Genomic DNA, 12,918 nt, shown 5'->3' with positions numbered 1-12,918 from the left:
TTGACTTAATTTAGTTTTACAAACTAAATTAATAATAAAGTATAAAGTAATTTCACCAAAGTGGTTTTCGTAAAAACATTAACTAATATCCTTAATAACAGTGACTTCTTACTTCAGTATAGTATCAGTGTGACGTAGGAAACAACAATATATTCATATCTATGATTATCATTTATTTTCAAAGTCCAATTTTGCAACTTATTTGAGTGGACTAATATCTTACCAACATGGTGTGAGAAAACACGCATATATATACTATATAGTACTATGCAATGCCGTGTAGGTGCATGTATATATGTCTTTTTATTGTGTTAATGTTGAGTTAATCATGATTGTAATGGCTAACTCTGAATTAAGATTTGTGGATAATGTGATGCTCATTTGTTTTTGTTTTTGTTTTTGTTTTATAATTATTCAATGTTTTTAATGCTTTTGTATAGAGTATAGCTTTTATCTACGTATTGATTTCATTATTTTTTATTATTATTTTTTTATTCTGAACTATCTATTGTCCCCAATATATATTAGTATCATGTTACATGTCTTATGTGACCGTCATCTGCAAGTACTGTTCGTATTTAGTCATTATTGGTGTTATTTATTTTATTTTATAGTAGTACTAGTTATTTTGACTCTAATATCTAAAAAATATTATTAATATAATTAATTCTAGAAATTATCTAGAAATTAATTAAAATTAAAGCTTGATCAATTCATTTTCACTATAATTTTCAATAAATTAATAAAATTACAAATCAAACTTTAATTTTATTGAGTTTATAAAACTAATGTCATCATAATGGTTTTGTAGGTTTTGATATGAAAATAAACATATAAAATAAAATAAATAGTTATAAGAAAGACTAAACTACAACCATGCTCATAGATGATGCTCATTTGTACACTACAATAAAAAAAAACTTATCTTTTAATGAGAGACACAATTACTTGCAATGGAAAATTTTGAAAAATAATAGTAACAATTTAGGACGTAAAAGTAAGCATTCTTAAACTAAGGACAAATTAATTTGATGTTTTTAATTTTTTTATGATGTTTCTATTTGTATTCTTTAGTTTTAGTTGAGTCATCAACAACAAAGATGTTTTTAAAATATTGATGGTATATTTAGAAAAATATAAATTAATGTCCTTAATTTATTATACAAAATATCGGTAATGATGTTTTTAATTATGTAGCAGCACTATCTATTAGTATAACATTTCCAATAGGATAAGTAGTGTCCAACAGTCCAACTTCATGTGTATTGTCATTGTTTACCAATAATATTGCGTCATATACATTTTAGACATGCTCATTGACTAATGATTATGTTATAGCGTTATATCCATTAATGGCTATTTATATGTTATTCCATTCAGACGGTTAAGGATACAGACATAGTAATAGTGTTACTACTTTTGTTATTTAGTGTCTCAAGTAACTTGAATATACTTGATAAGTAACCACTCATTCTACGGTAGGATTCCTATTTGATTAATAGCACGAATTTTAAAAAATGTAAAGAAATATGAATTGAATAAGTTAGTTTATATATATATTTTAGTATTATAATAAAATATGAGTAGAATAAATTGATAGAAATTTACTATTTATAGTAGAATTGAAATTTAACTTTTTACTGTGGGACGATGGAAGTATCTCATTGTACAATCACAGCATAGAATCTCAGCATTTAAATGTGTTGCCCTCTCATTGGTAAGGAGTTGAATTTACAATAGATTTTCATGATCAAAAGAATTGAAATTGTTTCACATTCCTAATTAAAATGTGCGTTCTTATTGAACTTCTACATAATATGACTATGATAAAAAAAATATTGTCTAAGGACATTTATTAATGCTATTAAGGACACTAATTTGCATATATAATTATACCATCAATACTTTATAAAGTGTTATTATTGGAGAAAAAATTCAGTGGTCTCAGTATACCACGGTGGAAAGCATATGTGGTGTATATACTGAGACCACTGAATTTTTTGCATATATAATTATACCATCAATGCTTTTTACACTGAGACCACTGAATTTTTCTCCTCAATGATGTCCCAATTAAAATTAGGGGACACAAAATAAAAGTGTCCTAAAAACCAAAAAAAAAATAGATAATTTACCTTTAATTTGAAGACACTTTCTTTTGTATCCTAAATTATTGTTATTTAAAAAAAAAATTCAAACGCTAGTACGCACGTCTCAATTTATTTGTCCTTAAAAGAAAAGCTTTTGTAGTGTATACTCCATGTATGTATATATTGCTTTTGTACTATTCGAAATTTAAAGTAGGATGTTAATTTAGAAGATTAATATTTAATATATGTTGATACACTGGTAATATTTGAAACACTGCACATCTAACTAAAATCACGAGCAGTCGAATTTTAAACAAAAAAATAAATCATATTTCAGCTAATATTAAAACCATGGGACTTGTTTAATCTGGTTTTAAATCTGTTGTGTTAAAGAAAAACATGACAAAAATTATAAGTACAATGTTAATTATACTAGTATAGATTTTGAATCAGTTACAACTTTGCATATATTGTGAAATGTGTAACAATGAAAATGGCAATTCCCGTAAAGATTGAAATAAAATGTGAATACATATTATTAGTGACATGTTTTAAAAATTATGTACTTATAAAATTATAATTGGTTCAATGTTTATCTATTCTGATACCCTCTGCATATAAAATATAACCTCTATGCTAAGCTTTTATAAATTTCCATTATTCATAATCACAATTGAAAGTTTTGGCATAATAGCAATCAATATACACTCAACTTGATGATTGACATTATAAATTTTAAAAATTATAAATTACAGCGACTAGACTGATAAGACTTCTATCTTCGACGAAGATGTCAAAACTTTTTCGTGAATTTCACTTATCAATATTCTAATCATACCCAATTTTTTTGTCAAATCTTCAATTAATTTTCACCATGACTATATCCTAATTTCTACATAAATTTTTCATTATATCACCTACCACTGATATTTATTTATTATTGGTCCGTGCAAGGCATGGGCCACTATTAATTCATTAAGTAATAGTACTAGTGCTATTAATTTTGAATGTCATGGGCTTGAACCAGTGGACCATTAGGAAGTTGAAAATTAATTATTCCATTTAGGGCATCAGAGATGGAACGCAAGAAAATAGAGTATAGTAACACGTACGGTGTACGTATGAAAGGTGGAACTATTTAACCTATACTTGTTTTAGTTTTGTTTATTTATTATATTTCTGAAAAGGGGCATATTAGGGTGTCACTACCTCTTAAAATAACATCATATCACTATTTCTAGCCAATCATTTGTACACGTGGACGAATAATAAGCTGTCATGTGGCAAAAAAAAATAAAAATTAAAAAAGACGGCCAACAATATGTTGTACACTATACAGCAATATCCAACACGCTAGACAACAATCTATAGATTGATGTCTAGCGTATGGAATATTGTTGTGTAGCGTTTATAATATTGTTGTATAAGTGGTGTCACGGTGTTATTTTAAGAGAGATTGTTATTTTAACACGAACCTTTCTGAAAAAATTTTATCTTTAGTTTTTTAAAATTAAGTTGTGCGTATGAAAGGTGGAACTATTTAACCTATACTTGTTTTAGTTTTGTTTATTTATTATAGTTCTGAAAACATTTTTTTTTTAGTTTTCAAAATTAATTTGTGATGTCCCCCACATAACTTGCTTCTTGAATGTATCAATGCATGGTAAAAAATATAAGAGAGAAAAAGAGAATGGAGAGATTCAGTTTTCAGTGATTGCTTGATCATTTTATTCAGTAATAGGTACTACCATTTATATAGGATTATAGAACTTGTGCTCCAAGTATTCTTAGACACTAAGTCTCAAGTATTTTGGACTCCAAGTATTCTTGGGCACTATGCCAAGTCTCTTGTGCTCCAAGTATTCTTGGATACCAAGTATCCATTATCTAACATTTTTTAGTGCTCCAAGTATTCTTGGACACCAAGTATCAATTATCTAACATTTTTGAGATTTTTTTTCCTTACATTCATAGTCCTAATTAAGTGTAGAAAAGGAAACTATTTCGATCCACACACATAGGATTCGCGGATCTCACGCTATACATGTTGGATGTCATACTTATGTATTTCATTGGATGTGTCATCAACGATGCGTTCCTAGTATAAAATTTAAGAGTGGTCTACATAAACAATTTCTGATGTTTCAGTCATGAACATGTAATTTTAGTAGTTCTTGATATTTTTCGGCCCAAAATACCCTCCAAGGCATGGAAGGCATTTTTAGACTTTCCATTCATGTATGATATTTTTTTTGGACTTTCCACCCAAGTATTAAATATGATATATTTCTCATGTTTAGATACTTGAAATCATATCTCCAATTTATGTTGTAAATTTATCCAAAATATATAAACAAAATAATTTACATCTTTTTTTATGCTAAAATAAAAAAATATTTTATGACTCCCTTTGTATAAATAAGCAAGACATAAAGTATCGTTTTAATGAAACTTAAATATTCCAACTTAGTCGATGTTAATTAGTAAACTGAATTATCTTAGACATTACTATTAACTTTTTTTCCTTTATCAAAAAGCCTATAAAAATTTCTTTAATGACTACCCATATTTATGACTGAAAGTCTGAAACATAGACTATTTATGTAGTTAAGGCCTCACTCTCTTATAACTTTGATTGTTGATGTGGGCTTTAATTCAGTAAGTTGCAGCCCTGCCCAATTGAAATCGGGCTTGAGATGTAAAAATTGATAAGAAATTTAGCCCATTATTAAAAATAACTATGGCTGTAAATTACATAGTTTTATGGAACATTAAACCATGACATATTTCAATAAAATTCACATAATTTAATTAAAAATAGCATTAGGCAAAACGTGACGTGACATCTCTTGCATAACACTCATTTTTCACAACTAGAAGTAGGCTCGATTTTCCATGTGATAACATGCATTATCCCCCATTTAATTTTACATTGATTTTTTATCTACAAGTACGTTGTTTTGTCAAATATAGTTGAATTTTTTTTTCGCAGATTTTGATTTCGAATAGCATCATTTATACACACATGTCAATCAATATAGCTGTAAAAGCTAGTAACAGAAAAGGACAAATGAATTCAAGTAGGGCTGGCAAATCGTACGGATTAGATAGCTATCGGGTCAACCCAATATCGACCCAATCTTATCGGGTCCCAACCCAACTTATCGTGTTCAAACCAACTTATTGGGTTCAACCCAAACAGATTCGTGTCGGATTCGTGCAGATTTCGTGTAATCCAAAATATATCGGCCGTGTCGGATTCGTTCAGATTTCGTGTCATCCAAAAAAATATCGGTCATCTTTTAATGATATTAAGTTACTACACAATATAAACGCTATACGATAACGACCGATATATGATATTATATAATTAAAATTTGATATTACAATATACAAAAAGATATTACAAAATTACAATAATTAATTTAAATAATTTTTAAATCCAAATAATAAAATTAAAATATATTAAAATTAAATCTAACTAATAAAGTTAAAATAATTATTTTTTAATAAAATTTAAGTATGCAATAATATTGTTTTATCATAAAAAATAAATAATAATAGTATTAATCATATTTTTACTAATAAAATTAAAACTATAATATTTTTTTTAATTAATAAAAATAATTAAAATTAAAATTTAATATAGTATTATTTTAATTAATAGAAATAATCAAAATAATTATTTAATTTCATAACGGATAACCCAACCCGACCCAACCCAAAATTTTCGGGTTCTTATTGGGTCGACCCTATAAGAACCCAAATTCTAAACGTGCGTGTTCGTGTCAGGTTAACTTCGTGTGGATTATCGTGTCGGATCAAAAATTGCCACTTGCAAATTTAAATCAATATCTAAAATTCTAAATCCAAAAAAAAAGTTGGTTAATACGGAATGTATAGTTGAACACTCCTATTATAACAATGAAACAAGTTTTACTTCAACCACCATGTGTGGTTCTCTTCACTAGTCAATTTTTAGGCAAGAAAACATGATCTCAAAATAAAGAATTAGAAAGAAACGATTGAAAAAAAGAGAAATTAGAATTGGAATTACATAGAAAAGTGTTTTTTCCTATCTCAACTATCAATAAACATAGAGGTCCATTAAAAGAATGTACAGTCACAAAATTCCATCGGAATTAGAAATCTCCATCTCCATCTCCTTCTTCCGCCGCATCTCCAACACTTTCCGGTGATTGTTCGAATGCATCTCCGTCGAGAAATACGGGCTGCACGCCGGCCGATACTCCGGCACCAGCCTCCCCGACTTGTACCTCACGCCGCACGCGTTGCACAGCGTCTTCGCCCCCTCCGGCCCCGCCCTCCACTGCGGCGTCTTCGTCGCCCCGCAGTGGCTGCACCTCCTCCCCTGCGCCGCCGCCCCGACGCCCGCCTTTCTTCGCTTCTGCGAATCCGACGAGGACACGTGCCACACGCGCTTCGTCCGCGCCTTGGTCTGGACCGGATTCGTGAAGCACGGCGGCGCCGCCACCGATTTCTCCGCGGCGAGGGCGTAGTCGGGGAAGGAGTCGTCCATGAAATGCGACACCCATTCTAAACTCTCCAAACCCTCCGCCTGCGAATTTTTCTTAATTTTGTCAGTTTCCAATCAATTCCCCCCCAATTTCGAAACCGCGATTGACAATGATGATTTCAGACGATGCGGAAATGAAAATTGAAATCAATTGCACCTGAAAGCAGATCTCGCCGAGGTCGTTCTCCGGAAAAGCCGCTTCTTCTTTCTCCGGAATAAGAGGCGAGGGTTTCAGCTCCGTTTCTTCCAATTTCTGCTCTTCGGTGTCGGAATAGCCGTTGGAGAAATCGAGGAGCTCGTCGACGCTGAAATCATCGCCGGCGCCGCCAATCTCCGCCTCGATTGCACTTGTGGAATCCTCTTCCATAACCTAATTGACATGCAAAAAATTCATCATGCAGTTGCAGTGTATACATAAGGTAGAGAGGCGAAATTGGAGAAAATTGAGGTACCTGGAAATGAGAGAAGTGATGAAATTGGGGGAAATTGAAGAGGAAATGGTGGTGGTGAGTGAGTTGGGTAAAACATTGAATTTGTGTGTATCAGAGAGAGAGAGAGAGAGAGAGAGAGAGAGAGAGATACTGTGAGAGCAGCACTCCACAGTTACATGTAACTAGTAAAAACACACAGTAAAAATAAGATGATGTAGCATAAATACAGTTAAATAAAATGAATTTAATTTTGTGTTTTGAGTTTTCATAGCTTTCTTTCCACATTTCGATTACTATTACTTTCCACATTTCGATTTTTTTTTCCCATTGATTTTACATAGTATTATTATTTGCAAAGGGAAGTTGAATTTCGGGTAAAAATAAAGAGGAGGATGAATGCTATTGAAAATGTATTATTGGAGTAATATTTTATCATATGAAATATAAGTAGTTGGAATAATGCTGGGCCATTCTGTTTGACTAATCTCGTGATTTCGCATTGATCGGTGGAGGTGTTTGTCAGTGTTATCCGCATTTTTCCCGCTCTAATTTTTATAGTTCAAATTTGTTTTTCAATTTTGGACTTACTAATCAAACTCCTCACATTATTGTAACTCTAATCTATCTTTAATTATGTGATCACTTTATGTGCCGTAACATGAAAGAATTGTCAAGTGGAAATGCATCCTTCTATAAGCCGAGTATGTGGCTACGTGTAAAGCTAAGGAAGCTTGACGTGATTTTGGGATTGCACACAAAATTTTACTATTCTCTCGTTCCTCTTTAAACGATACTTCCTTCGTCCCCCATTAAGAGTCACACTTTTCCATTTCGGTTCGTCCTCAATGAAGAGTCACACTTCATTTTTACCATAAATAGCAAGTAGATCTCACATTCCACTAACTCAATTCATTCACATTTTATTATAAAACCAATATAAAAAAATGGGTCTCACATTCCACTAACTTTTTCAACCAACTTTTCTTTACATTTCTTAAAACTCGTACCCGATTAAAGAGTGACTCCTAATAGGGGACGGAGGGAGTACTTTTTTTAAAAATGTTTCACTCTGAATGACACATTTTCTAAAAAAAATTACTATTATCTCCGTCCCACTCTAAGCTTGACGTGATTTTGGGAGTGCACAATATTTTTATTATACTAATTTATTAGGAATATAATTTCGTAATTTAAATGAGAGTTTTGTTTGGAGACCGGGAGAGTATATTTTAATGTTTTTCTCAAACTTATGATTTTTCTGTACTTATGACTATTTTAAAATTAGTTAATTCACATAATGAATTAAAGTGTCAATAAACACTAACCTAAACATAATTATGGATATGGGCCTTTTTAACCGGTAACTTAAAATATGAATACTAATATCTCATAGCCCAAAACCCTTTCATTTTCTTTCAAAAATACAACTGCGTTCATTATTAATATAGCTATCAAATAGTCTTACGGTTATGAATAACTCGCAATTCATGCACAAATGATAAATATGCAACTGTTTCAGTCATGTTAAAACTCAAATTCAAACAGCATAAATTTTTATAACCGATTAAGATATGTCAGATTAACGAGAAATTAAAAAAGAATGTGATTAATTAGACCAATAAGATAATTAATTATATTCTCTTTTCCAATCAACCTAAAAAACACAGAATTAGTCCTTACATGGAGCAAGTGGAGCTCCACACAAACCAGGATTCCCAGCAAAAGACGAAGCCGGAATCTTGATTTTATGCAGCGGAATCTTCCCACTCAACCGATTCCTCGAAACATTAAACTCACTGAGATGCCCAAGATTCAAGATTCCCTCCGGAATCTTCCCGCTCAAGCCGTTTTCCGACAGCACAACAGTTTCCAGAAGCTTCGCCTCGGCCAGCTCCTCCGGAATCTCCCCGGATAGATTGTTTCCTTCGAGTTTCAGCACCTGAAGATACCCCAATTTCCCTAAAGACTCCGGAATCTTCCCTCCCAATGGATTGTGAGAGAGAATGAGAGATCCCAGAGAGCCCATAACGCTCAAATTTCCTATTCCGGCGTCGATGGGGCCGGAGAAGTTGTTGTGTGAGAGATCAATGGAGTTGAAGTGGCCGAGGGCGAAGCCGGCGGCCTTGGAGAACACCCGCGTCAGCCTCCCGGAGAGCATGTTGGAGTGGAGGTCGAGATCGGAGAGGCCGGAGAGGTTTTGGAATTGGTGAGGGAGTGAGGAGTGGAATTTGTTGTTGGAGAGGTTGAGGAAGGAGAGGTTTGTCATGTTTCCGATCCATCCGGGGAGTTTTCCGGTGAGGGAGTTGCCGGAGAGGTCGAGTGTGGAGACTGAGGACGAGGATAGCCACTCGGGGAGATGGCCGACGAGGCCCGTGTTCCTGAGCTCGAGGCGGAAGAGGGAGAGTTTTTGTAGCCATGGAGGGATGGTGTGGAGGGAGAGAGGGTTGGAGGAAAGGTCTAGGTCTTGGAGGTTGTGGTTGGTGGCGAGTTCGGGTGGGATCGGGCCGGAGAGCCGGTTATTGGATAGGTCTAGGGTTAATAGATTCTCGAGACGGGATAGGGTTGGTGGGATTTTTCCGGTGAAGGTGTTGTTGGAGAGGTATATGGACACGAGGCTGGCCATGTTGCCGATGGTGGTGGGGATGTTTCCGCTGAGATTGTTGTTTTCCAGGATCAGGCTTCGAACCTTTCGTAGGTTGCCGATGGAGCTCGGGATTGGGCCTGAAAGAGCGTTGTCGGATAGCACGATGAATTCGAGGGATTTCATGTTTCCGATGGATGGTGGGATGCTTCCATGGAGGCGATTGTTGTTGAGATCCAATTCCATGAGATTGGATAGGTTTCCTATTGATGATGGTATGGGCCCCGATAGCTGGTTTTTTGACATGTCAAGGCGTACGAGGTTTTGAAGCCTTCCTATGGACTCAGGTACGCTTCCGCTGAAATTGTTTTCATGGAAATCGAGGTATCTTAGCTCCAGCATTGTGCCTATTGAGGGCGGTATCGATCCGGACAACATGTTCTCTGCGAGCCAGAGTTGGGAGAGGGATGTCATTTTCTTGAAAAGATTTTGGGGGATTGGGCCCGTGAGATGGTTGTTGCTAAGAAAGAGGCTTTGCAACTGACTCAAGCCCTCTATGGAGCTCGGGATTGATCCTTCGAGATCGTTTGAATTGAGAAACATGTGGCGCAACTTAGTAAGCTTGCCCAATTCAGATGGGATGTGGCCCTTTAAGTTCTTCAGATTGCCCAGATTTAGAACTTGAAGGGAAGAGAGATTCCCAAGAAACGGGGACAATGTTCCGGACATTGAGGTGTCCACGGGCGAATCAGAGTCGGAATAAAGCCCGGGACGGGTCAAATTGAGGACTCGACCCGAGGAAGGGTCGCAAGCGATTCCCTCCCATGTAGTGCAACAATCTTTGTGAGGAATCCAAGAGTGGAGCAATTTCAAGGGATCGGAAGTGATTCTTCTCTTGAAATCGAGGAGCGCCTCACTGTCCGTAGGGTGGCAGGCTCGAGATTGTCGAATCCCGAACTCAAAGGAATTAAAGTGGAAGACGAGGAGGATTATGAGGTATTTGGTTGGATGATTCGCCATTGGCAAGATGAAAAGAGGTGATTTGTTTGAGAAGTATATATGAATATAAGTTTGGCTTTTAGGTATATGCAGTTTTCTCTTTGTAATCTTGTCGTGACTATGTGAAGCTGAGGAATATTTTCCGAACTTTTCCATCATAAATATATAGATAGTTTTGATTTTGCAATTTGTCATTTTCTTGAAAAAATGTACCATTCTCTTTATTAATGAGTGGGAGCCAAACGCATCATGATTCTTGATGTAAACAAACAAAGCATGTAGTTTCGATCACAAGTAACCATTACAAGTATTAGAAAAATCCAACTTTCAGTCTTAAATGTTGGTAGTTAATAAAAAATAATTATTGTACATTTATGTATTGTACTATGCGAAAAATGATATTCATAACAAATTCCAATTCAGATAGATTTCACAGTTTGGATCAATTGAGATTTTACCAAAATTATATGATAAAGTCCAAAGATATTGTAATAAATGTAGTAAAAAGGCATTATTCAAAATGATAACATAATACTACTATTCTTTATAGTTTTAACATTTTGCAACAAATAAAAAGGTTTTACAAATCTTCTACCACAAAGAATAACAAGAAATAATAAATAAAGAACTTTTTTAAGTGAAATAATAAACTAGGAATTTAAATTAAAGACCCACTTATATTATTGTTGGTAAACTTCAACCAAATTGGAAAAATCTATCATAATTGCAATTTAATAAATTAATTATGAGATTCACATATACGTCGGTAAACTTCAACCAAGTTTACAAAATCTACCATAATTGCAATTTATGAAATAAAAAAATTAATGCTTGGTACGATTGAATGGAATGAGGGTGGAATGGAATGGATGTTGAAATGGAATTAAGATAGGAATGAAATGTCAATTTTCTTGGATTTCCTTTGCATTTTCATCTATTCACTCATTCATTCCATCACACCAAGCAAATGAATATAATGAAAGTAAAAATCATATTCCATTCCATCATACCAAGAAGCCTATCTGGACTTAAGAGACTCACTCATATGTCGGTAAACTTCAACCAAGTTTACCAATCTATCATAATTCCAAATTCATTACTACTAATTAACAATTATATATATAATCTTTAAACAAGTTTCCAAAATAGAAAATTCCCACCATACTTTGAGGTTTGGACTTAATTTTTGATACTAAAATGATGAAAAAAATTCTAATAATAATGGCATGTAGCTACAAATCACATGACAAAGTATGGGGAAATTGAATTCCCATAAATTTGCTAGATGAGGTTAGTGTGTGTCCTGTGTTGTGTTGGTAGCTTTCGTAATAGCATGTGAAGTGTTTCAAAAGTTTGTGACGATGCATTTGGGGGATTTCTCTCATCTCTTTAATTTGTATAATAATTATAAGATCAATAAATGGAACTAATTAAACAAGCTTAGTTTGGACGTTACTCTAACTATACATGATTTAATGATTTCTACACATTTGATTTTGAATGAACTTTCATTTCCTTTGTAAAATGATTACAGAAAATAATTCATATCTTGGCGGTTGCTTTAATAATAAGGCAAGGTGATTACCCTACACATTATTTGCGACTAGTATTTCCTTCTTTTTTATCGCTCCCCCCGTCCCCACAATAAGGTCACACTTTGTCATTTTGATCCGTCCTATAACAAGAGTCACACTTCATTTTTACCATAAATGGATAGTAGATCTCACGTTCTAGTAACTCACCCCACTCACATTTTATTATAAAATCAATATAAAAAAAAAATGAATCTCACATTCCCTTAATTTTTCTAATTTACTATTATTTACATTTTTTAAAATTCGTACATATAATAAGAGTCATTCCTGTTATGAAATAAATGGAGAGACGATTTTTACAGGGGCCGAGGAAGTATTAGAAAGTCTTACCGTTTAGTATCAATGAAACTGCCTTTTTCCGGATCCTCGAACTTTGGAAAATGCAACTCTCTTGTGTAGAAAATTATGTGTTGGCATATATTGAGTATGTGGGCTCTCAAAAGCCCATCAATATACTGTCACGTAAGTACAAATAATTTGATACATATATCTTGGTAACATAGACCCTGAATGCCCAATTTATTAGATAGTTAATTAATTTTTTAAAACCTAACATTTATGAATTGACTTCAATTAAACATATGTTTTAAAGATTCAAAACAGAAAGAAGCTTTCAATTTAAATGGATTATCTTAAAGGGAGTATATGATTGTCATCATTGGACCCGTTTAATAATAATGTAATC

At 33.6% G+C, this 12,918-nt stretch overlaps 2 protein-coding genes across 2 annotated transcripts; both read right to left on the bottom strand.

Annotated features, from left to right (window-relative positions):
- Positions 1-6,115: 6,115 nt before the first annotated feature.
- On the bottom strand, positions 6,116-7,200 carry LOC125215749 (GATA transcription factor 5-like). The gene is made up of 3 exons (XM_048117281.2): positions 7,080-7,200; positions 6,785-6,997; positions 6,116-6,669 (listed from the first exon to the last, which is right to left on the bottom strand). Exons 2-3 carry the CDS (start codon positions 6,992-6,994, stop codon positions 6,214-6,216), a joined length of 666 nt encoding a protein of 221 aa, XP_047973238.1. The 5' UTR covers positions 6,995-6,997; positions 7,080-7,200; the 3' UTR covers positions 6,116-6,213.
- A 1,464-nt stretch (positions 7,201-8,664) lies between these two features.
- LOC125212949 (uncharacterized) lies at positions 8,665-10,762 on the bottom strand. The gene has a single exon (XM_048113261.2). It carries the CDS (start codon positions 10,657-10,659, stop codon positions 8,728-8,730), a length of 1,932 nt encoding a protein of 643 aa, XP_047969218.1. The 5' UTR covers positions 10,660-10,762; the 3' UTR covers positions 8,665-8,727.
- Between the last annotated feature and the right edge of the window lie 2,156 nt (positions 10,763-12,918).

The sequence above is a fragment of the Salvia hispanica genome, chromosome 3, assembly GCF_029641045.1.
Source record: "Salvia hispanica isolate PSC_SH4W2 chromosome 3, Shi_PSC_v1, whole genome shotgun sequence".
Classification (NCBI taxonomy): domain Eukaryota; kingdom Viridiplantae; phylum Streptophyta; class Magnoliopsida; order Lamiales; family Lamiaceae; genus Salvia; species Salvia hispanica.
The sequence above is the reverse complement of the archived record's forward strand: the minus strand, read 5'-3'. Positions and strand labels throughout refer to the sequence as shown.

What these genes read in the sequence shown, in the direction of transcription:
- LOC125215749 (XM_048117281.2), bottom strand. Translation starts at nt 6,994, where the DNA reads ATGGAAGAGGATTCCACAAGTGCAATCGAGGCGGAGATTGGCGGCGCC. An exon ending in TCGGCGAGATCTGCTTTCAG is followed by an intron (nt 6,670 to 6,784) that starts GTGCAATTGATT and finishes AAAAATTCGCAG; the next exon opens with GCGGAGGGTTTGGAGAGTTT.
- LOC125212949 (XM_048113261.2), bottom strand. Translation starts at nt 10,659, where the DNA reads ATGGCGAATCATCCAACCAAATACCTCATAATCCTCCTCGTCTTCCAC.